This window comes from Myotis yumanensis, unplaced genomic scaffold (assembly GCF_028538775.1).
Source record: "Myotis yumanensis isolate MYYU_CA2020_CCGP unplaced genomic scaffold, mMyoYum1.0.hap1 SCAF_7, whole genome shotgun sequence".
Classification (NCBI taxonomy): Eukaryota; Metazoa; Chordata; class Mammalia; order Chiroptera; family Vespertilionidae; genus Myotis; species Myotis yumanensis.
In genome coordinates, this window is record NW_027223758.1 from 6,133,240 (window position 1) to 6,159,351 (window position 26,112).

At 42.2% G+C, this 26,112-nt stretch overlaps 1 protein-coding gene across 4 annotated transcripts in view; it reads right to left on the reverse strand.

Moving 5' to 3' along the window:
- Positions 1 to 26,112, reverse strand: part of RAB22A (RAB22A, member RAS oncogene family) — a 66,160-nt gene that overhangs the window by 21,747 nt on the left and 18,301 nt on the right. For all 4 annotated transcript variants that reach the window (XM_070419707.1, XM_070419705.1, XM_070419706.1 and 1 more), the window contains exon 3: positions 4,441 to 4,522. In XM_070419707.1, coding sequence (XP_070275808.1) covers positions 4,441 to 4,522 — 82 coding nt within the window. The remainder of the gene's footprint in view (positions 1 to 4,440; positions 4,523 to 26,112) is intronic.

The following is a 26,112-nucleotide window of genomic DNA, read 5'->3' on the forward strand; positions in this document are numbered from 1 at the left end:
AAAGAGACTCAAAGGATGTCCGCGCATCCCTGCTCCAAATCTGGCTCCAGATAAGGGTTCAGCAAACTTTTTCTGGAAAGGGCCAGGTATTAAATATTTCAGGCTTTGCGGTTCACTTGATCACAACTTCTCAACTGTACTACTGAAGAATGAAAGTAGTCGAGGACAATATGTAAACAAGTAAGTGTGCGGCTATGTTCAACAAAACTTTATTTACAGAAACAAGCAGCTAGCAAGACTTAGCCCACAGGCCATAGTGTCGACTTTAGCTCTGATGATAGTAGGCTACTGCACTTTTTCCTGACTTGAAACCCAAAAACAGTTCCTTCCATGACTACGGTGACAATAAGTGAGCCTTCCTGGTGTCACCTCCGGAAAGAGTCATCCGAGTAACATGTGAGGATTCAGGAGCTTAAACCTTTAAGGACTGGATGCAGTGTCTACTGGACTTTGGTTAAGCAGCTTTCTTTTATATGATCACAGGCAACAAGTACTTGAAATGTTGCGACACTTATGGCATATTTATGAGACGTGTTTGTGGTGCTTTGTGCACAGCCCCCAGACTACTGTACGAATCCTTGTTAGTGAAGGATGACTGAAAAAATGTCACCTAAAATGAAGTCATTAAGGACAGAAAATAGGGACAAAAAGGTCTGGCAGGCTCTGTCTTGAGAAAATAAATTTTAAGTTATAAAAATAAGTGTCATTTAATCTGACATTTGAAAAAAAAACTCAGGTTTATTACTGCACCCAGAAGCTAGTTTGCTGAATGAATGAGCCAAGCTGACTGGTTCTTCTGATGAAACCGCTTGCTGGTGCAAGGTGACAGCTTCCATTTCATTTCGGCTCTCCTGGTCCAACTTAAAAAGGATAATTTTTACAAAACTACTTGAGAATTCCACCAGTTTTCCTTAGGGCTCTCAACCCTTCTACATACAAATCATTATCTTCTGAAGCACTTGTATCATCATCACTTCATTTAAGAAGATCCGACCATCACTGGCTTTACACAACACCTGTAAAGTTCTCCAGAATCTCTTTCACCGACTTAATGAATCACTCGCAGTCCACTGCAACTGGCCCATCAAACTAATAGACAGCTGCAAGGGTCAAAACAGGGTTCACCCAAAAGGGTTTTTATTTTACAATGACTTTGGTTTCACAATGAATCTCGTTACTACAGAAAACAGAGGATAAGTAAGGAAACAGGTACAATGCCATGGATAAGGGCAATCAAAGACTCTTCAGACTACAAAGAGATGTGCTGAAGAGTTTATCTAATGACTGGTGACCAGTACTGCACATCAGCTCTAGGTCAGGCACTGTTCGAGCAGTGGGAATATAGCAGTGAGTGAGCGAGACACAGGTCCCAGCTCTCCCAAGCTTACAGTCTGGGGGAGAGACTGCCACCAAAGGTGACTAGACAGATAGCTATTTACAACTTAGAATGAGGGTCCTAAGGAGAATAAATCAAGGACACTGATGGAGAATGAACTGGGGCCCTATTAGCTGTGGGGTCTGAGGGCATAACAGTTAACTTGAAACCAAAAGATTCGTAAGGAGAGAAGTTCCCGCAGAAGACTCGCTGTGTGTAAAGGCATGGTGGGCAGAGTCTGAGGAACTGAATGGAGACCAGTGGGCTGCAACTCAGTGGGTGAGAGGGAGGATGGGTGAAGAGAGAAGGTAGAGCAGGCCATGCCAGGCTTTGTAGGCCACTGGTCCTAGGTTGGCTATTGGAGGGGAGCTACAGGAAGATAGTGAAGGGTATTAAGCAAGAAGATAATAGGTCTGGTCTGATTTATGCTTCCAAAAGACTCCTCTGAGTCCTGTGAGAAATGATATAGTGCGGTGGGGGTTGGAAAGAGTGATAGCAGGGAGGAACACCTGGCTGAGAGCTAAAGGTGTCTGAGAGCATGGTGCTGGCAGTGGAGGAGAGAAGTGAATGATTTGAGATCTATTTGGAGCAAATGTGAGGGGGAGGTTGGAGTCAAAGATGACCTCTGGATTCAGGTTTGGGCAACATAGGTGTATGGCATTGTGGGTACTTATCTGAGAACAGCAGGACAGGAAGGAAAATCCACCCTCACCTGAGGTGACATGAGAGGCGAGTTTTCTAGGTTAAGGTGGAAGTGGGTATTCAAAGCAGAGGAAACCATAGTTCATGGGTGTGAGGGTATGAAATGGTAGGGTACATTGGTTGGGTCCTAGAGGATAACTGGTCGGAGGAGGTGCAAATGGAAACTCTGGCCAAGGCTGGCATATTCAGGGACTTGGGAGGCCTTGCCCAGGACACACTGCCATCAGAACAAGCTCACAGATATGTCCTGGACGATGCTCACAGTACTTCAAACCATTTGTGATTCACTGTTACATGTTTAACTTTTCTGAAATGCAGTGGCTTGGCAACCATAGGCTGGACCTCCTCTCAGGTCTCCCAATGGGGTCTGGGTCCTACCAGCCAGTTCTCTTGACCTCTGCCTGCTGCCCCATTTACATTACCTGGGCAAGCCCCTGGCTAAGAGATGGAGCTTCAGGTAGGGGTGAGGCAGCCTTATACCTCAGAGCAACTATTCCTGGTGCAGAATCAATGAGAAGGAGGGGAAAGAAAAGGCAGGCAAACCAGCTAACCATAAAACTTAAACCCTGAAAAACAAACAAACAAACAAACAAAAAACTTAAACCCTGGCCAGTTTGGCTCAGTGGTTCGTCGCTGTGGACCAAAGGGTCACAGCTTTGATTCCTGGTCAAGGGCATGAACCTGGATTGCAGGTTCAAGCCTAGACTCCAGTCAGGGCAGGTGTGGGAGGCAACCAATCAATGTATCTCTCACATTGATGTCTCTCTCTCTCTCTCTCTCTCTCTCTCTCTCTTCCTCCCTTCCTCCCTCCCTCCCTCCATCCCCCCTCCCTTCCACTCTCTAAAAATCAATGGGAAAATATCCTCAGGTGAGGATTAACAAAAACAAAAAAACAAAGAACATCTTAATAGGATTCTGCTATTATGGCAGCAGCAAGGGAGGCATAAACACTATTAACTCTTTTTTTGTGGTTAGAAAAAAGAGATGCTCCACATCACAGTGCATACGGATTCAAAGCATCGTGGACTCTATATCACAGCATGATTCTTTATGATGAGGGTGTTGCTGTGTCATCAACTATATGGGAGGGGTAAACTGAAACTTGGGATTCAGTGAAAGGGCACATATGTTATCAGTCTGAAGAGCCACATGAGTTTTTGGCTAATAGGACAGACACCACAACTGTGCCTACAGATATGTTTAGGAAGGCTCTGTGGAAGCAACACTTGGGAAGGATGGAAGAGTGATGGCTAGCAAAGGCCTAGCTGTCCTAAATACTCCATGCAGATACAGAGTACAAGGCATGGGAGATGGAGACTAGGGGCTGGACCTCTGATAAGCAATCGACACAGGGTATGACATTCAGCATTAAAACCAACAGAAGCAAGCTATCAGACAAACCTAGGACATTAAATCTGTACAGATGCATGGTGTCTACGTCCGGGACAACAGTAAGGGCTGTTTTGTTTCCTTTGTTTGTTTGTGATGATTCTGTCAGGTTTTATACCACACACAGTATCTCTGCTGTCTTAGATAAGACTGTGATGACAGACTATTTCTTCCGATTACTTCTGGTATACTTTTAAGAGCTTAAGATAGCACTGTGCATCCATCAGATGTTCTATTTGATGGTACTGTTTGAAAACAAAATTAAACAGCAGCTGAATAATGGGGTGGCTGCCAGACACCCCTCGACAGGGAAATCAGACTTAGGGCCCAGAGTAAAATAAGGCAGCAGGCAGGTGTGTGTTCTCCCACCCACCTCCCCACTCCTGTATGACTTGGGTGGGCTTCACCCCATCCCCACTCTGCACTGTGATGCCTCAGCCCAGTTCCCACATCTGGTTCAGGCTCTTCCTTAAGCAGATAACCATCTTGGACAATTTTATCATCAGGCATTTATTAAGTACCTATTGCAAAGCAGTGTGTTAGCTCATTCATTTCACTTAAATCTCAAACTTTATATGCTGAAAAGTTCCCTCTTTAGCTTTTAAAAGGCAGCTATAAATGAGATGTGCTTAGCTCTCCCTTTCTACCACTAATTCTCTTCTATCTTTGTGGGAGGACGGAGCCCCAAATTACACACAATGCTCTAAGCGGGATTTTATCAAGCCCGTTAGTCAGCATTTACTTTAAGACACTAAAAAGTATAAAAATGCCCTCAGTACCCATTACCACTTTCTCCATCAGTGGACTTTGTGGTTCTAATTGAAAAGAAAAAGGCTGTCCTATGCAAATAGGAATAAATGTATCTCAGGCGCGCAGAAGAGGAGTGGGTAATGTGAAACGACAGGGACATCAATGGTTTAGTTGGAGCTTTATTTGGGCCTCAAAAAACACATAGTAAATTAAAGAGTACTTACTCGTTCTTGTCCAGCTGTATCCCAGATTAGGAATTTATGTAGCTCATTTTGGTACTGGACAGTCTTGGTCATAAAGGATGCCCTATAAAGAGAGACCTAAATGATCAGAATACAATTATTTAAAGCATGTTGCCAGCCCCAGTCGGAAACATCATTTAGACTTAACGCTCAGGCTCCTGCTCCACACTCTGTTCTCATTGTGGTCCCCTCTGGAGTATTTATGAGACGATCAGATACTGGCTGCATAGTCTGTGTCAAAATAAAGCATTACGCAGATCTGCCCAACATAAAAAAGAAAGCGTTCTTTGGCTTGTGTCTGCCTAAGCTCTGTATAACTGGTAATCCAGACAATACTCTCCCTTGTAAAGTACAGAAATTGTTATTTTAAAAGATGGTAACATGGAAGAGCTTTCTATAATAGAATTTAGTACTCTATTAAAAAATATTAGGCCATTTGGATTTGTGCTCTCCCATTCCCAAACCACATGGCCATATGTACAGCCAAATAAGAGCTAGTGTAAGACATTAGACAAGGAGCAGGAAGATAGCTGGAGAAGCCACACCCTGGTGATCACCTCTGTTTCAGTAGCAAAACAGCCCTTCAGCTGACCTTAATGGGCCACATCAGAGCCTGACCTAGTCTTTGATGGGAAAGGAATGATGGTGTGCAGGCCATATCACTCATGCTGAGGGACCATTCTGCCCAGGGGCCTATGAAGTAGGAATCCTATTATTTGGAGGGGGGTGTCTCATACCTTTTGGAAAATCTCTGCGGTGCCATGGTGGCCCAGAGCACATGTTTGGACACCCTAGGGGCTCCTGGACACAGGTTTAGTCCTGCTCTGGGGCTAGGCCTGGCTCTAATACTATCTTCTACCCGCCAATGCACCCAGATAGTTCCATCTTGGGAGTCCTTTGTCCCCCAGGCTCAAAACATCAAAGACCCTGGAGATGACTGTCTCTCCTTTTCTACTGGATATTAAGCCCCTGGGGCCAAGGGCCCTGCTGCACTGTTGGAACCATACCCTGAACATCCCATTCAAGCACTTCCAAATACACTGGATGTTTGAAATACTTCTGAGATTCGTGTAATAGCTACATAAACTTTAAGACAGTACAAGATGAAATCGATAGAATGGCTCTCTGAAGAATCACTGACCTTAGCTAAGTATCAGAATCCTTAGTTTTAAAAAACTTAAATTCTGCTACAATTGAATTCCTGGCAATATTTATATAAATTATGGTTTAGCAAGCAGCCTCCCAAACAGTGACTGTGATGAGGAAGGGAAAAGAAGTTAGAAAGCAAGATCACATTTTTTTTTTAAAATATATTTTATTGATTTTTTACAGAGAGGAAGGGAGAGGGATAGAGAGTTAGAAACATCGATGAGAGAGAAACATCGACCAGCTGCCTCCTGCACATCTCCTACTGGGGATGTGCCCGCAACCAATGTACGTGCCCTTGACCGGAATCGAACCTGGGACCTTTCAGTCCACAGGCCGACGCTCTATCCACTGAGCCAAACCGGTTTTGGCAAGATCACATTTTTGGATAGGTACTATTTACTGGATATTTATTTACTGGAAATGTACCCCTAGGTATCCTTAGTAAAGCGCTTTATGCATAGAAGGTGCTCAATAAATGGTTATTGTTTTGAGAACTTCTGGCAACTCACCATGATTAAATCAGGATGTGCAGCACGATTTCTCAGCAGAGATCTAAGCATTCAATCAGACTCGTTTATTGTAAAAATTAAATGATACGATGTCATGAAAGTGCTCTGTATGTTGTAAAGCACTATATCTACACAAGGTATATTATTATTATTATTATTATTATTTTTTTTTAAGGCAGCTCCCGGAAACATTTTAGTTTAGACTTTACAATTAGTCCTAAAAGCTTGCAACTCAACTCTCCATCAATTATGGCTGTGGTGTTCCATTTAAGAGTGACAACGAGTGTCCAATAGAGGCCTATTAACAGAGCCCAGGCATCCAACACATCCATTATGGTTGTGCAAAGAACAAGAGAAGAAATATACTTTCAGTAGACAAAAGGCTGAGAAAGGTATATGTAACAATTAAAAGGAAACGTTTCATTATATGGTTAAAATTCACTGAAGTTCAACCTACCTGCCAACCATTTCCCCCTCAATGAAAGTACAGATTCATTACTCAGGGGAAAGACAGAATGGCAGCTGTCACATAATTAAAGTATCTGAAAGGATTAAACCCAACTTCCTGTCTCTGACCCCAGGCCATCCTTCCAGCTCCTCCCATGGTCACCTCAACACACCCTTCCTCTCTACACCAATGTCTTCTTGTGTCAAAGCTCTCCACTTGGGTTTTCTTGGGTCTACATCGTTGGCTTCTTGTCCTTTGATCATCGGCATCATTTACCCACACTGCCAGTTCTTCAGGAGTCTTGACTGTCCTGTCTCAACCACCCAGAATAGCCCCAAACAGCCTCTCACTGGCTTCTTCCACCCAGTGTGGGTGGGGATGGATGTTTTGCTTGAGGAAAGTCACATAGCTGTGTGGGCCAGTGTGAGATGATCCTATTTCCACTGGGCCACCTCTTAGGCCCCTCATCCCATACAGCAATTATTCCACATTCTTATGATGCTTTTCAACTCTCTACCACTTTCTGCTACCCTCCTTTTCAGGACAAAAGCTCCTTTCTGCCTCTGCAGAGAAAATAGAGGTTAGAAACCCTAAATCCTCCAAAATATTCCCCAGTCAACCCTCCCAACTTAAGAAGAAACAAATTTCCATTCGCACTGTGATTTCCTTTTCTGACTTCAGCTGAATCCGACATGTCTTTTTAATTCACCCATCACCCTTGCCCTGGATCATGATCCCAGCACATCCTGCCCCGGCCACTGCAGTCATAAATTAGTCACCTCCTCACAGTCTGAAATCCTTCTAATTGTTCCTGTTTCTGCCTTCACACAGACTTTTCCTTAATGCGTTTCCACCAGTTCTCCTGTGGCAAGATGCTCCTCATTCTTTAGGTCTCAGGTCAATTGCCAAAGATTACAGAAAGCTGTGTGGTCCACCCAAATGAGGCAGCTTCCCACTCCAACTTCACTCTGCAATACACACATCACCCCTTTTGTCTTCAGGGCACTACTACACTGTCTGATCAGCTTATTTATGTTTTTTTTTTTTTTAATTTATTTGTTCAAGCTCTCACTCACCCAGGAGAAATGTAAGCTCCATGAGGGCAGGGACCTTGCTATACTTCTTTCTCGTCTCCCTCCTCCATGCTATCCTAGAGTTCTGACAGAGTATTTGCCGTGTTGCTGTCCTTACTCTCACAACTCTAATATGTTCTGGCTATGCCCTTCTCGGAGCACCGCCTATGAAGTGCAGGCAGAGCTGAGATCGGAGGTGACCGTGGCTCTCTAACTGCAGCTGGCTTTGTGGCCTCTAGACCAGGGCTGACTATGTCCAGGGAAGTCTTTCCTGCCTGCTGAACCATCAGTTCTATCCCCTGTGGTAGGCAATAGGCAAAACCCAGGAGCTAGAGGGAAGAATTACCAGTCCTTCCATCACTCTTGGATTTTGCTAAGGAAGAAGCAGTGCTACTAGATGAGGTCTCTTTGCTGGTGGCTCATGTGTAGAATCAGGTCTCACCTCCAGGATCCAGCCAGGTGGCTATGGTAAGATGACTACACCTCCCTCACTTTGCCACCCCTGAGCTCCACCAAAGCCTCCTTACAGCAATAGACATCTCTGCTGATTTTTGAGAGTCTGAAATCTTGGCCTGTCATACCTGTAGAAACCATTTCATCCTTCTTAACATTTGGATTCAGTTTGTCTATGTAGTGGTACCGCCTGGATGCAGGGTCACATATGAGATAGGGTGTTGCCCAGTTGTTTCTTCCAAATGGTCCCTAGGGAGCTCTGGGCTAGCCCTGGGGCAGAATGACTCACTTGAATTCTCTCCCATAGCCTCACATTTTTATCTGCTGAGGACAGCACTATTCTAAATCTGATTGAATTTAGCTTAGCTGTACCATCTAAACTCTCATCACCACCTCATACTGAACATGATAAAGACAGAGCTTACTTATTTCCAGCCCCCGCCCCCCCAAAGTCCCAAATTCCAAGTTCTCAATCAGTACATGCGGTCTGCTTTCCACAGAACTGAAACTGGTCTGCAACAACAGTTTATGTCCTTTGTTACTTGCATCCAATTTTGTAGAACTGTCTGGTTCTTCATTTTATATTTAATCTACACTTGAACCTCAATCCCTGATATAAGTTCAAAAATTGGACCCTAATCTTTAAGTGAGACTACTACAATTTTTCCCTCCCACTGTCACTTGAACTCTAGGATCACTCCTTTACCATTCAAGTTAAATGATGGGGAGGGTATGATAACTTCCCTATCTTGCTTTCTGAAAAACGGGCAATGGCTTCCTGCCATCCCAATGACACATTTTTATTTTCCAGCCTGCCATTTACTTGTCTGATAACCTTATTTTTCACTACTCAACCATCGCTCTTCACTCTGCCTAGGCAGATCTTATTACCTCTTTAATCTAAAATCCCTACTAGCATTATTTCCTAAAGCTAGAGTGCCTTTCATAGACTTCTCCATTTTTCATGACATTCTCAAAATATAACTTTCATGCACACCAAGTAGTCATGATCTCCGGTCACAGTACGTGTTCCCAATGAAAATACTTGTCACGAAATGTTTTAAAATTTATTTTCTTTGACTACAGTGGACTTGTTTGGCTCTCTCAGAACAAGGTATGCCCTGCCCTCACATTCTAGGACCTCTCTTCACTGCAAGCCCTTTTCTTGTAGTGGCACATGGGATGCTGTCATCCCCAAAATGACATATGGTGCCTTTTAAGGATGAACAACTCAGCACATTTAAAAATTAACAAAATATTGAAACTTCTAAACAACTCTAAATCTCATGCAAACAATGCCTGGATCTCTAGGTTATATACACTGATAGAAACACCATTGAATACACCAAGATGGAGATAAAAGGTACATGAAATCTAGTAGTTCCTTTACTGAACACACCAAGGGGCCTTCAGGAGAATTTAGGGTGGTGCCAGAATTTACCAGGTGCTCAGTGAGAATTAGCTGAATATAAAGGCACATCTGTCTTACGTTAGAGTGGCTTCAAAAAAACCAGAAGTCTTATGAGTATCCGTAAATTCAGTTACTTAATGTGGGTTCCACAGTCATGCTTATTTTTAACCCTTCCTTTAAACTCTAAAATCTCGTAAGCTAACGAGATCTAAGGGTTAAGGTCTCACTCTGCACAATGCTTCCTGGTAATCAGTCACCACCCACTCAAACCAGAGCATTGCACAACAGGTGGCTTGCTTCACAACTTCATGGTCATCCCAAGCAAATCCTTTAGGAGTTTCTACATTTTTGTCATTCTAAAACTTTGGGGAAAATATTTAAAATCACAAAACATTTCTTGAAATATAAATATATATATTTATATTCTTTAAATATATATATAAAGATAAATGTAAATGTTTAATAATGAAGAGTTAGCCTCCTCTTTCCTAAGTTTGTCAATAATAACATAATATATAACCTTTCACATCATAAACAATAAAATCAACAGAACCAATGATGAAACTAGCTGCCTCAACTAAGTGGTCATTACTATCAGGTACTCTTCTCTTACTTTTATACATGACCCCATTTAGACCTCCTTACTGGAAGCCTTTGGTTGAGTTCCACTGTTCTTCCAACAATCACCATTTTGCACTCGTTGGTCTACTTCCTCAAACACGTGGCCTTCTACCTGACTACACGAACACAGGCAGCCAAGATGAGTACAACCCCATTCCTGCCCTTGGAGGCTCACAGTGGGAGGATTGTTCAGGTAGCAGACATTCAATGAGACACCAAACGATGGACAGAGTTGTGGGAGCACAGAGGTAAAGCCCAATGTAAGTACCCAAGAGAGTGGGGATGCCAGGTGCAGGAGGCTCAATAATGGCTCTTCCTCCGTAGACATTCATACCCCGATCCAAGAACCTATGGCTACATTACCTTCTGTGGCAAAAGGAAGCTTGCAGATGTTATTAGGCTAAGAATCTTTCGATGGATAAGGAGCCTGATTTATCCAGTGGGCCTAATATAATCACAAGGGTCCTTATAAGAGAGCCCAGGGGAAGTTGGAGCCAGAGAGAAGGGGATGTAAGATGGAAGTGGAGACTGCAATGATGTGCTGTGAAGATGGATGAAAGGACCACCAGCTAAGGGAGCCACCAGAAGCTAAAACAGGGAAGGAAACAAAGTCTCCTCTCAGAGCCTCTGGAAGGAACCAGCTTGAAGTCAACATCTTGACTTTAAGCCAGTGAAACTGATTTCAGACTTCTGACTTCCACTATTATCCTATACTAGAGGCCCGGTATACAAAAATTTGTGCACTCGGGGGGGGGGGGGGGGGAGGGGGTCCCCCTCAGCCCGGCCTGTGCCCTCTCGCAGTCTGGTACCCCTCAGGGGATGACCACCTGCTGGCTTAGGACCGCTCCCTGGGGGATTGGGCCTAAGCTGGCAATCAGACATCCCTCTGGCAGCCCGGGAGCCCTCGGGGGATGTCCACTTGCCAGCAGGGAGCAGGCCTAAGCTGCAGTAAGACATCCTTAATGCTGCTGAGGAGGCGGGAGAGACTCCCACCACCACCGCTGTACTGGCAGCCATCAGCCTGGCTTGTGGCTGAGCAGAGCTCCCCCTGTGGGAGCGCACTGACCACCAGGGGGCAGCTCCTGCATTGAGCATCTGCCCCCTGGTGGTCAGTGTGTGTCATAGTGACCAGTCATTCCCAGTCGTTCTGCTGTTAGGGTCAATTTGCATATTACCCTTTTATTATATAGGATAGAGGCCTGGTGCACAGGTGGGGGCCGGCTGGTTTGCCCTGAAGGGTGTCCTGGATCAGGGTGGGGGGTCCTGCTGGGGTGCCTGGCTAGCCTGGGTGAGGGGCTGATGGCTGTTTGCAGGCTGGCTAAGCCCCCCAGGAGGGACCCTCACCCCATGAGGGTGTGGCTAGTCTGGGTGAGGGGTTGATGGCTGTTTGCAGGCTGGCCAAGCCCCTCAGCAGGGACCCTCACCCCATGAGAGTGGGCCATCCTGGGGGAGGGGCTGATGGCTGTTTGCAGGCTGGCCATGGCCCCCAGCCACCCAAGCTCCCAGTGGAGGCTGACTGGAAGCAGGTATCTGGGATTTATTTGTCTTCTATAATTGAAACTTTGTTGCCATGAGCGGAGGCCACAGCCGGCTCAGGGTAGGCGGGAAGCTTGGCTTCCTCTATCGCCCGGGCAACCAAGCCTCTTGCTTGCCCCAGCTCCGTGGCTGCCGGCCACCATCTTGGTTGGGTTAATTTGCATATAGTCACTCTGATTGGCTGGTGGACGTGGCTTGGGGCGTAGCGAAGGTACGGTCAATTAGCATCTTTGTCTTTTATTAGTGTAGATAATAAAACCCAAATATGCAAATTGACCAAACGGTGGAACAACTGGTCGCTATGACACACACCAACCACCAGGGGGCAGATGCTCAATGCAGGAGCTGCCCCCTGCTGGTCAGTGCTCTCCCACAGGGGGAGCCTGCTCAGCTAGAACCCGGGCTCATGGTTGGTGAGCACAGCGGCAGTGGCGGGAGCCTCTCCTGCCTCTGCTGCAGATGGGCAGTAAAGAGTGAACAGTCCTGGACTGAAAGAACCCCAGACTGTGAGAGGGATGTCTGAGTGCCGGCAGTCGGACATCCTCTGAGGGGTCCCGGACTGGGAGAAGGCACAGGTCAGGCTGAGGGACTCCCCCCCCCTGCGCTCCGACCACACTCCAGTGCATGAATTTCATGCACCGGGCCTCTAGTAAAATATATCTGTGTTCCTGTGAGCCATTAAGTTTGCTATAATTTGTTACAGCAGCACTAGGAAACTAATACACTAGGGAGGATTTCAGTGAAAAGGTCAAGTTTGAGCTAAACCCAGAAGTTAAGGAGGGAGCAGATGGGGACAAGACAGGGTTGGGGTGGGGTGGAGTGGTGAGTGCAGTTAGGTGACCACAAAAGAGTCTCCAGGCATCCAGGGACAGATAGTGGATGAAAGGCAGCAAGCCACTGCACTCTAGCACTGATGGACGTGTATTCTCTGTGGCCCCGTTCCCCAAAGGCCAGGGCTCCACGGGCACCATGCCTGCTGTATCAGTGTTCCATCTGAATTATTTACTACTGAATATTGTAAAAAAAATCACTTTTTAAAACTTAGCCTTGTCTAAACAATAACATTAATAAAATTAAAAAACCCACAGGTTTTGCGGACTAGTTTTATTTTTCCTAGCAGACCACAAAATACTTAGCAATGGAAATTTAAATGTTCATCTGTGCACTATCTAAAGTCATCTCACAGGTGATGATATGGAAAGACAGCTAAAAGTGAGAGGGAAGGAAGGGATGAAGTTATCACACCTGTTTTAGAGGTGAATTCTGGAAGCAGGCTGTTGGAGCCCCTCTGCTAGACACCAGGCCCTTAGCAACCAGTTCATGAAGGAGATGGATCTGTATTTTTAAGGACATTATGGGGTGGAAGTGAAAACAGATAGATGGGCAAAAACTGGGGAATACTAAGGACGGTGAGAGCAAGGTCATCCAGCAGAAACTGGACAGAAAAGGAAAGAAGGAAGGAAGAAAGATGGGGTAGGTTTGATGAGCAAGAAGGGACACTGAGGCTGGCACACACAAGCACCAGGTATTGACTGGTATAAGGGGAGGGAGAGTTCTGAAAGTCTGAGGCAGGCTTCTGTCAGCTCAGGCAACTGTGTGTGTGATGAGCTATTTCAGTTATTTCCAAATTATAATTGTATTCATTAATTTTTTGAATAGGTAATACATTCACATGCTTCATTACCCAAAATGTACAAAATGGATATATACTGAAGTGTTCCCCTCCTACCCCTTTCTCCCAGCCATTCAATTCCTCACCTTGGAAACGGATCTTTTCAGCTTCTTAAGTCTCCTTTCAAAAATACTTCAGGTTTATATAAGCACATGTATATACAGTTTCCCCTGAATTCTCCTTTATTTATTTTTTAACACAGATGGTAGCAATTACTACATATCTTTAATTTTTTTTCCCCTCTATACTATACTGAGATCATTCAACATAAGTATATAAAATTTCTCAAGCTGTTTTTTCCTTTATCATATTATATTGAATGACTACATTACAATTTATATAATCAGACCTCCACTAATCAACAATATTGCAATTATTAACTCTGTACAATTATTAACCTCATGGTTTGGAAAGTATGTGAGTTTATCTGTAGGCTAAAGTTCTGGAAGTACACTTGCTGAGCCCCAGTGTATGAGACAAGAGCAGTATACTGACTGAGGGTGCAGACTTTTAAGCCAGACTGTTCAACTTTGCTTATTAGTTTTGCCACAAACTGCATATTACTAGACAAGTCAATTAACCTCTCTTTGCCTCAGTTCTCTCATTTGAAAACCAGGAATAATTTCAGTGTTTATAACACAGGGCTTTAACACTTCAGTAACACATTTACTGAAGTATAACTAACATAAAATAAAGTATACGGTGTAGGTTTTCAGTTCAATACATTTTGACATTTCATATTCTAGTGTAACTACTGCCCAAAAGAAGATAAAGAATATTTCCATAGTCCCAGAGGTCCCCTTGTGTACATTTCCAGTTATTCTTGCATCTATCCCAGGCGAGCCCTTTTTGACTTCTACATCATGGGTCAGTTTTGATTGACTTCGGATTACATGCATGTGGAACCAAAAACTATACACTCGATTGTTTCTAGCTTTTTCCACTGAACAATATTTTTGAAATTCATCTATACAGGTGTGGGCAAGAGTAGGTTCACAGTTGTTCATATGGGAAATAATACAATAATGAATAAATAATAATACAAGAATAAACTGTTTCACATATTCACAACTGTATACCTATTTTGCCCACTGCTGTATTTGGTAGTTAATTCTCTCTTATTGCGGTGTGGTATTCCATTATATGACTACATCACACTTTGTCGATTACAATTTTTAAAAAAACAGTTTATTGATTTTTAGAGAGAGAGGAAGGGACAGGGAGAGAGAAACATCGATGTGAGAGCGCAACATCGATAGGCTGCCTCCTGCATGCCCCCTACCAGGGATTAAGCCCACAGCCTGGCATGTGCCCTGACCTGGAATCAATCCAGTAACCTCCTGGTACAAGGAACAATGCCCAACTATTGAGACACACAGGCCAAGGCTGCCCATTCTTGGGTTGAAAAATATTTGGGTGACTTTTAAAGTTTTTGGTTATTATGCATAAAACTATAGTAAACACTTTTTCACAAGTTTTCTTGTAAAAATGTATTTTCATTTCTCTTGGGCAAATAACTAGGGGTAGAATTGCTGGGTCATAGGGTAGGTTTATGTTTAACTTAATATGAGGGGTCCTCCAAAGAAGTCCAATATTTTATACTCCCGAAAGAAATGTATAAATATCTAAATCCTCCACATTCTCACAAACATTTTGGTTGTCATTACTTAATTTTAGTAATTATCTAAGAACAAGGTGTGGAAGACCACTTTATTTTAATTATTATTTTTATATTTTTGGATGTCCACTCTTAACACTTCTTTTTCTACACTGTACTGGAGAGTCTAGCCAATACCCTAAGTAAAAAAACAAAAAACAACAACAAAAAGGCACAAAGATTGTAAACACAGGTTTAGGGTAAAGGCAGTATGAGGTGTTAGACTACTGGGGTGGACACAGATCTAAACTAGAAAAGATAGTTTAGATTTTTACTCACAAGTATCACAAGTTAGTGGTAGGGGATTGGGTTTGTGTATGTGGAGGAAAACATGTAGAGCAGGCATTGGAGAACATTTTCTGAAAAGGGCCACACAGTAAATATCTGTAGGTCTGCATGTCAAGGTCTCTGTCATCTTCGCTGCTGTAGCATGAAAGCAGCCATGCTACAATAAGTAAATAAGTAAATAAACAGCTACAATAAGTAAATAAACTGGCATGGCTGGATTTGGCTCCTGGGTTGCAGGTTTGCTGACTCTGAATTAGACCCACAAATTATTTATAGTACTTCACTAAACAATATTTAGAATGCAACAAAACATAAACTATGTACGCAAGGTGACAAGTCAGTGTTACCAACAATCAAGCTAAAAGACAATGAAGAGAAATGCAGGTGCTCCAGGGAATGTTTATCAGACAGCTTTCTTTTTAACTTTATTATGAAATGCTTCACTTATACACAAAAGTAGAATCCATTATCCAACTCCAATAATCATCCACTTTCCACTCTGTTATTGTCATTAAAAGTGGACTTTAAATAACTATGTCTCATCGGTTTAAGAAAATAAAAAATAAACCTAACATTTTCAGCATAGAAAAAAAAAAGTAAAACAAACAAAACCTATTGGTAATTAATGAAATCAAGAACTTAATGGATAGATTTACAATCAGATTAGAATTAGTTAGAAAAAAATATATTAAAGAAATGAATGAAGGACTAGAAGAAAATACCTAGACTGAAGCATGGGGAAAAATGATGGAAAATACAGTAAAGCGTATGAGAGACAGAAAAAAACAAACCTACACTACAAGGACCACTAGTCTGAGAATGTGAGAAGAGAAAATGGAGCAAAAGCAATATTGATGAGATAATTATTGAAAAATATCACACCACAGATGCAAAGAATACTATGAGCCCAACAGGATAAATCCAATGAAAACTTCACCTACGCATGTCAAAAAGTGCTGAAACTCAAAGACAAGAAATCCTGAAGGCACTCAGAAGAAAAAAATGACACACTATCAAGAGAGCAACGCAACTGACACTGACTTCAATCAAAACAGATGAAGCCAGAAGAAAATTGGATATATTTTTTTCAAAGGTCTGAAAAACAATAACTGAAAACCAAGAATTCTATATCCAATGAAAATAAACCTGGAAAATGATTATGACTTGCCAAAATAGCTAAAATTAAAAATAACTGTGGGTGAAGATGTGGAGCAAATGACCCTTCCATGTATTGTTGGTGGGGATGAAAAACAATATGCAACCACTTTGGAAAAGAGCAGTTTCTTACAGAGTTAAATATGCCTTTACACCAACTGTGGTAGCCAGGATCCTGGCCCTATGGATCCTCCCACTGTGAATGGGGCTGATGCTGTCTGTAATCAACAGGCTAAAAGGCAAGGACAGATAGGGTCATAAAGACATTGGGGCTTACATCTTGGGCTCTGGTGATTACTCACTATGAGGAAGACAGTTCCCATGTTGTGAAGACACGCAAGAGCTTTAACCCAGCTATAAACTGGATTTCTAAGTCCCCAAAACTGTGAGGTAATACATGTTCATTCTGTCTTAAGGTACTGTTACACAATGATAAATAATAAACATTAACCAGAAATTTCACCCTCAGGTATATGTACACAAGAGTAACATGTGTATGTGTCCACAAAAAGAGCTGTATACAAATTCATAGCAGCATTATTCATTACAGTTCAAAACTGGACTCCATTTAAATATCCATTAATAAGAGATTGGATAAAGAAATCATGGTATATTAACACAATGGAATACTACTCAGAAATCAAAACATGAATGAATCAGAAAAAGAGTATTTTGAGTAAAAGAAAGCAGCATAAATGAGTATATATGACTCCATTTATATCAAATTTAAAATCACAGAAAGAGAGGTATGTTGGTGAGGTGAGAGTGGATACACTAGAAAGGGAGCTTTCAGCGATAATGGAAATGTTCTTTATCTTGACAACTTCAACACGTACAAGCTAAAAAATCATTGAACTACACTTTTTATTATATTTAAATAAAAGCTCAATTAAGAAAAGATGATATTAAGACATTTTCAAACACATAACTGAGCACCAGAAGAGTATATTAAAAGAAATACAAAATAGTGTTCTTCAGAACGGAGTAAATAATCCCAGATGAAAAGTCAGAAATGCAGGCAGAATATAAAGCAAGGAAAAGATTAAACATGTGGAGGAAATTGACAGGACGGTTGACTGTATACCAATAATAAATGTCCTATGAGGTCTAAGTTACAAAATTAAAATACACTATAGGAGCATAAAAGGCAGGAAGCAGAGAAATTGAATTTGAGATCCTTGAATTGCTGGAACATGATAAAAGTAATACCTTATATTAGACTTGAATAAGTCAAGGATGCTAAAGGTAATTTCTAGAGTAAACACTTAAAGAATAATAAAAGAAAGTAACTGAGATAAACAAAGGGGAAAATATGGCATTAAAAACAGCAAGTTCAATCCAAAAGAACATAGAACAGACAGGGTAATTAAAAAGCCAACTGTAAAATTATAGGTTTAAACATAAATACATTGCCAGTTATATTAAAGGTGAAATTATTAAATACTCAGATTAAAAGTAAAAGTTAGGAGTTAGGAGTCCAGTAATGGTGGTGACAGCTTGTACTGAAATAGCCCTCACAGACTTGTCAGTGCTACTGGCTGGAGGACAAGGGTCAGGGCTACCAGTGTGGTTGGAAATGAAGAGAGGTCATAGAAAGGAAGATGCTGCTGAGGAAGGAGCTGCAAATCTATACACTAATTCCTCTCAAATCCACAGCTGACTCTTAAACCACACATACAATAGGGGAGCCTTCAAGGACAGCAATAGCTGGAAGGCTAACAAAAGCAACCAGCATGATTCAGTGGTTAAGTGTTAACATATGAACCCAGAGGTCATGGTTTGATTACCAGAAAGGGCACATGCCTGGGTTGTCATCATTGATGTTTCTCTCTCTCTCTCTCTCTCTCTCTCTCTCTCTCTCTCTCTCTTTCTCCCTCCCTCCCTTGCCGAAATCCAATAAAAATGTATTTAAAAAAAAAAAAAAAAAAAGCTGAACAGAGAGTTAGCTGCTGCTGACTGCAAGAAAAGAAGAGTTGGGAGTTTGATTCCTGCCAAGTTAATAGGCCATACCTTAGAAGTAAAGAAAAGATCCCAGGAATAAGGCTAAAGGCAACACTCCAAAAGAACCATCCTAACAAAGTGTAAAAGCAAGTATAAAAGCTTCCATAACTTCAAAGTGACTAGCCTATACTTTGACCTTCTACTAAAACAAAATACAACACCCCTTAACAGTATATAAGAGAATCTAAAACCTCTGCAACATATCTCCTGTAGTGGATGGTATACAATAAAATAAAATAAAATAAAATAAGATTACTAGATATACAAAAATAATGTGACCTAAGGTCAAGAGAAAAAAGAGTAAATAGCAACAGATCCTGAGCTGATCCAGATGTTGGCATTAGCAGAATTGTACTTTAAAAGTGCCTCTTATACTAGTAAATATAATTAGGGCTCAAAGCAAAAGAGCCATATTGAGTGAACAGAAGGGGAATCTAAACATATAAAATATAAAAAAGAACCAAATGTAAATTCTAGAATTAAGGACAATATCTGAAGGAAAAAGATATATTAGATGTACAGTAGAGACAGTAGAAGGGAGAAACTGAACTTAAAGACAGGTCATATAGAAATAATGTGATCCTAAGAACTGAAAGAAAAAGATGGGGGGAAAAACACCCAGGCCTCAGTCACTTGTGAGATAGTATATAACATTTATTTAACACCAGAGGCCTGGCCTGTGCCCTCTCATAATCTGGGATCCCTCGGGGGATGTTGGAAGGCCCAGTGCTCAGATTCGGCCTGATCTCCATAGGCCAGGCTGAGGGACTCCACCAATGCACGAATCCGTGCACCAGGCCAGTTTCGGCCCGATCCCTGCAGGCCATGCCAAGGGACCCCACCGGTGCGCGAATCCATGCACCGGGCTTCTAGTATGCATATAAGATCTTTGGTTAATCTCTTCCTGCCCTCGCCCCCGCCCTTCTGAGATTCAGCAGTCTGTTCCATGTTTCCATGCCTGTGTGTTGAGCGTCTGCCCCCTGGTGGTCAGTGCGCATCATGGCTACTGGTCGAATGGTCAGACACTTAGCATATTAGCCTTTTATATATATATATATATATATATATATATATATATATATATATATATACACTAGAGGCCCGGTGTACAAAAATTTGTGCACTTGGCACTGGGGGGGGGGGGGGGGTCCCTCAGCCCGGCCTGTGCCCTCTCGCAGTCTGGGACCCCTAGGGAGATAATGACCTGCTGGCTTAGGCCTGCTCCCGGGTGGCAGAGGGCAGGCCCAATCCCTAGGTGCAGCCCCTGGCCGGGCTCAGAGCAGGGCCGATCGGGGGGTTGGGGTGCCGCCACTGTCACACTCAGGGCAGGGCCGATGGGGAGGTTATGGCTCTACCCCATCACACACAGAGCAGGGCCCGTGGGGGAGGGGGTTGGGGCACCGTACCCTGTCACACACAGAGCAGGGCCGATCAGGGGGTTGGGGCGCCGCACCCTGTCACACACAGAGCCGCAGGGCGATCAGGGGGTTGGGGAGCTCCCCCCTATCAGGCACAGAGCAGGGCTATCAGGGGGTTGGGGCGCCTTCCCCTGTCACGAACAGAGCAGGGCGGATAGGGAGGTTGTGGCCCCACCCCCTGTCACACACAGAGCCGCAGGGTGATCAGGGGGTTTGGTTGCTGCCCCCTGTCACGCTGATCCTGGTGCCGGGAGGCCTCGCTGCTCCGCTGATTCCGGTGCTGGGAGGCATATTACCCTTTTACTATATAGGATAGAGGCCTGGTGCACGGGTGGGGGGCCGGCTGGTTTGCCCTGAAGGGTGTCCTGGATCAGGGTGGGGGTCCCCACTGGGGTGCCTGGCCAGCCTGGATGAGCGGATGATGGCTGTTTGCAGCTGGTCACACCCCCTTCAGGGTGGGGGTCCCCACTGGGGTGCCTGGCCAGCCTGGATGAGAGGATGACGGCTGTTTGCAGCTGGTCACACCCCCTTCATGGCGGGGGTCCCCACTGGGGTGCCTGGCAAGCCTGGATGAGGGGATGATGGCTGTTTGCAGCTGATCACACCCCCTTCAGTGTGGGGGTCCCCACTGGGGTGCCTCGCCAGTCTGGGTGAGGGGCTGAGGGCCGTTTTCAGGCTGGCAGGTGACTGAAGCTCCCAACCTGTCCTTTTTTTCTTTTTTTTTTATTCTGGGCCAGCTTTAGCTCTGAGGCTTGGCTCCAGCTCTTAGGCCTTGGCTGCTGAAAGCAGGTACCTGGTTTGTTTGGGTTCTATAATTGTAACACTGTTGTGGTCGTGCTCACTCCACCTCTGAGATCCCGGCTGGCTGAAAGCAGGGATCTGCACTTGTTCTATAATTGAAACAATGTTGCGGTCCTGCTGGCTGAAAGCAGGTTTCTGGGGTTTTGTTTAGCTTCTATATTTGTAACGATGTTTCTTAAACTGCAAGCTCAGCCGGGACCGGTTTGGCTCAGTGGATAGAGCGTCGGCCTGCGGACTGAGGGGTCCCGGGTTCGATTCCGGTCAGGGGCATGTGCCTGGGTTGCGGGCGCGTCCCCAGTGGGGGATGTGCAGGGGGCGGCTGGTCGATGTTTCTCTCTCATCGATGTTTCTGACTCTCTATCTCTCTCCCTTCCTCTCTGTAAAAAAATCAATAAAATATTTAAAAAAACAAAAACAAAAACAAAAAAAAAAACTGCAAGCTCAGAGGCCGGCAAGGCAGGCGGGGAACGTTGGCTTCCTCCGTCACTGAAGCAAGCAAGCCTCCTGTTCGCTTCAAGCTGCCTGGCTGCCGGGCGCCATCTTGGTTGGCAGTTAATTTGCATATCGCCCTGATTAGCCAATGGGAAGGGTAGCGGAGGTCCGGCTAATTACCATGTTTCTCTATTATTAGATAGGACTAGAGGCCTGCTGCAGGAAGATTCCTGCAAGAATAGGGCTTCCTGAGGCTGAAGGAAAGCAGAGAAGGGAGTGAAACCTGCCGAGGTGGGCTTCGCTCCCACCTCTGCCACCCTGCTTGCTTCCCTCCTGCCTCTGCTGCCCCGCTTGCTTCTCTGCAGCTTCGCTTGCTTCTCTGCAGCTTCGCTCCCTTCTACATTGTCTTCAGTCTTCGCTCCACACCTGTGTATACAAATTAACCGCCATCTTTGTTGGGTTAATTTGCATACTCATCTGATTGGCTGGTGGGCATAGTGGAGTGACACTAATTTGCATGTTTCTCTTTTATTAGTGTAGATATAGATGTGTGAAATTAGAATCCCATAGGTGAAGTAAGAGAATTGGTAGACAAACTATTTCAAGAAATAATAGCTGACAATGTCCCAAATAATACAATTTCTGATCCAAGAAACTCAGTGAACCCAAAGTACAGTGGGGCCTTGACTTACGAGTTTAATTCGTTCCGTGATGGAGCTCGTAACTCAAATTACTTGTATGTCAAATCAAAAAGTGAATGAGTGAGACACGTGATGCTGGGCTGATGTTGTGGCGTTCACTGTGACGTTCGCTGCGCCAACTAGCGGTGGGGTATCTGAAGCTGGCTCATAACCCAAATTTTAGCTCTCAACTCAAAGCAAAAAATTGGCCAAGAGACGGCTCGTATCTCGAAAAACTCGTTAGTTGGGACACTCTTAAGTCAAGGCCCCACTGTATATTATGCACCTAGATATTACAGTAAATTGGTGAAAACATAAGATAAAGAGCAGATCCTAAAACCAGCCAGATAATAAAGACACTCTTACCTATGTGCTAAGGATGATGCTAGGCCACTGAGTAGAAACCACAATACAGAAAAATTAATGTAGATGGCTCAAAGAACTAAATGCAAAGCTAATATCACAAGAAACACATAGGAGACTATCTTTGAGACCTTATTGCAGGCAGAGCTTACTTAGAGAGGACCAAAAAGGTATAAGACAAAACTGATAACATAGGCTTCATTAAAATGAACGCTCCTCTTCAACAGCAGACATCATTTAAAAAAATGAAAAGGCAAACCATGGAATGAAAGAAAACATTTGCAATAAATATACTTGCGAACATATTTGCAATAAATATACCTTGCAAAAGAGTTGTATTTGTAATATATAAAGAATTTAAACAAATCTGTAATAAGACAAAAAAACACATAAATAAAAATGGACAAAAGACTTAAATAGTGACTTCATAAAAGATATGTGAATGACAAATAGGCCCAGACAAAGATGTTTAATGTTATTAGCCATCTGGGAAATACAGATTAAAAGGCCAATGAAATACCATTTTACACCCACTAGGATAACTCACGTGAAAAAGACACATAATGGTAAGGCTATAGAACAGTGATGGTGAACCTTTTGAGCCCGGCATGTCAGCATTTTGAAAAACCCTAACTTAACTCTGGTGCCGTGTCACATATAGAAATTTTTTGATATTTGCAATCATAGTAAAACAAAGACTTATATTTCTGATATTTATTTTATATATTTAAATGCCATTTAACAAAGAAAAATCAACCAAAAAAATGAGTTCGTGTGTCACCTCTGACACGCATGTCATAGGTTCGCCATCACTGCTATAGAATGACTGGAATTCTATACATTGCTGGTGGGAGGGTAAAAGGATACCACCACTTTGGACAACTGTTTGACAACTTAAGTTATTTATATATGAACTGGAAATTCTACTCCTAGTTATTTACTCAAAGGAAATGAATGCCTATGTCTACAAAAAGAGCTGTAAAAGAATTTTCACACCATCGATATTCATAATAGCCGAAAGCTGAAAATGACCTAGATATCCATAACCAGGAGAATGGATAAACCAATTATTATCTATTCATATAAGAGAATATACTCACCAATTTTAAAAGAAGGCCTATGCTACATGCAACAGTATGGCTGAAGCTCCAAAACATTGTTTTATGGAGAAGAAATCAAACACCAAATAGTACATTCTGTAATATTTCACATTCTGAATTTATGTGAAATTCAAGAATAGACAAATTAATCTCTAGTGACCGAGATCACATAGTGGTTGCTTATTGGAGTGAGATTCACATAAGGAACTTGCTGAGGTGATGGAAATTTCTGGTGATGGTTATATGGATTATACTTTATCAAAATGAGGTCATAAGCTGCTTACAAGATCCACCTAAATTATACAGATAGAGAAAGGTTAAAAACAAAAGGATGAGAAAAAGATGCACTATTCAAATACTGACCAAAGTTATTAGTGACCTTATATTAATAACAAATTAGGCTTCAAGGCAAAATCCATTTCTAGAGCTAAAGAGTACATTTCAGAATATTAGAAGGTTTGCATTATTAGTAAGATATCAAATTCTAAATTTGCAGATACTTAATGTAGCTGCAAAATCGATAAAGCAAAATTGAGAATGAAAAAGATAAATAGACAAATATACAAGCATAGTGGGAAATTTTAACCCACTTCTCTTAGGATTCAAGTAGTCCAAAAAAACCCCAGCAACTCTAACAGGAAAAATAAACAACAGGATTAATAAACTTGACCTAATTCCATTCTTAGGACACAGCATCTAATGGTTGTAGAGTACACAATCTTTTTAAACATATATGGAACATTTACCAAAATCAACATATGCTGGGCTACAGAGAATATTCTATGAGATTTTCAAGGATTTAAATAATATCAACTATGTTCTCTTACTTCAATATGTTATGCCAGTAATCATTAATAAAGTTAACCAGAAAATTTCCCTATGTTTGGAAATTGAGAAACACACACCAAAATGACACCTGGATCAAAGATGAAATCATATTAGAAACTGGAAAATACAATAAAGGCCATATATGACAAACCTATAACTAACATCATACTCAATGGACAAAAACTTTGAAACCATTTCCCCTAAGAACAGGAACAAGACAGGAATGTCTGCTTTCACCCCGTTTATTCAACACTGTACTGGAAGTCCTAGCTGCAGTTATCAAACAAGAAGAAAAAATAAAAGGCATCCAAATTGGAAAGGAGAAAGTAAAACTCTCATTATTCGCAGATGACATGATACTGTATAGAAAACCCTAAAGACTACACCAAAAAACTACTAGATTTAATAAATGAATTTGGCAATGTAGCAGGATATAATATTAACACTCAGAAATCGATGGCATTTTTATACACCAATAACGAACTCTCAGAAAGAGAAACAAACAAACAAAAACAATCACATTTACCATTGCAATAACAAAAAAATTAAGATACTTAGGAATAAACTTAACCAAGGAGGTAAAAGACCTGTACTCAGAAAACTACAGAACGTTTTACAATGAGATAGAAGGTATAAACAAGTGGAAGAATATACTATATTCATGGATTGGTAAAATTAACATCATTAAAATGTCCAAATTACCCAAAGCAATCTATAGATTCAATGCAATCCCTAATGAAATACCAACGGCATAGGAAATACCAAATGGGCAAAGGACCTAGTTAGATACTTCACAGATACTCCAAAACTTTATATGGAACCAAAAAAAGACCCCGAATAGCTGCAACAATCTTGAGAAACAAGAACAAAGTTGGAGGAATCATAATACCAGATTTCAAGTTATACTACAAAGCCTCTGTAATCAAAACAGCCTGCCATTGGCACAAGGACAGGCATATACATTAATAAAACAGAACAGAGAATCCCAAAACCGACCTAAGCCATTATGTTCAATTAATATTTGACAAAGGAGGCAAGAGCATACAATGGAGTCAAGACAGTCTCTTCAATAAATGGTGTTGGGAAAATTGGACAGATACATGCAAAAGAATGAATCTAGACCACCAACTTACACCATACACAAGAATAAACTCAAAGTAGATAAAATACTTAAATGTAAGTCATGAAACCATAAAAATTCTAGAAGAAAATGTAGGCAGCAAAGTATCAGACAGCTCATGTAGCAGAATTTTCACTGATAACATTGCCTAGGGAAAGAGAAATAAAGGAAAAAAATAAACAAACGGGACTACATCAAAATAAAAAGCTTCTGCACAAAAGAATCCAGCATCAAAATGAAAAGTGAACCCACTGTATGGGAGAACATATCTGCCAATGATACACTGATAAGGAGTTAATTTTAAAAAAATATAAAGTGCTCATACAACTAAACAAAAGGAAGACGAACAATCCAATTAAAAAGTGGGCTAAGGACCTAGATCAGCAGTTGCCAACTGGTGGTCTGCGGATCACTGGTGGTCCGTGAGGTCTGAAAGGTTGGCGACTGCTGAGTCCTAGATAGACATTTCTCCAAAGAGGACATACAAATGGCCAAGAGACATATGAAAAAATGCTCAATGTCACTAATCATAAGAGAGATGCAAATTAAAGAGACAATGAGGTACCACCTCACACCTGCCAGAATGGCTACCATCAATAGATCAACCAACAAGTGCTGACCAGGATGTGGAGAAAAAGGAACCCTAGTACACTGCTGTTGAGAATGCAGACTGGTGCAGCCATTATGGAAAACAGTATGTACTTTCCTCAAAAAATTAAAAATGTAACTGCTATTTGACCCAGTGTTCCCACGTCTAGGAATATATCCTAAGAAGCTTGAAATACCAATCAGAAAGAATATATGCATCCCTATGTTCATAGCAGCACAATTTACAATAGCTAAGATCTGGAAATAACTCAAGTGCCCATCAATACATGAGTGGATAAAAAAAACTGTAGTACATTTACACTCTGGAATACTATGCAGCTGTAAAAAAGG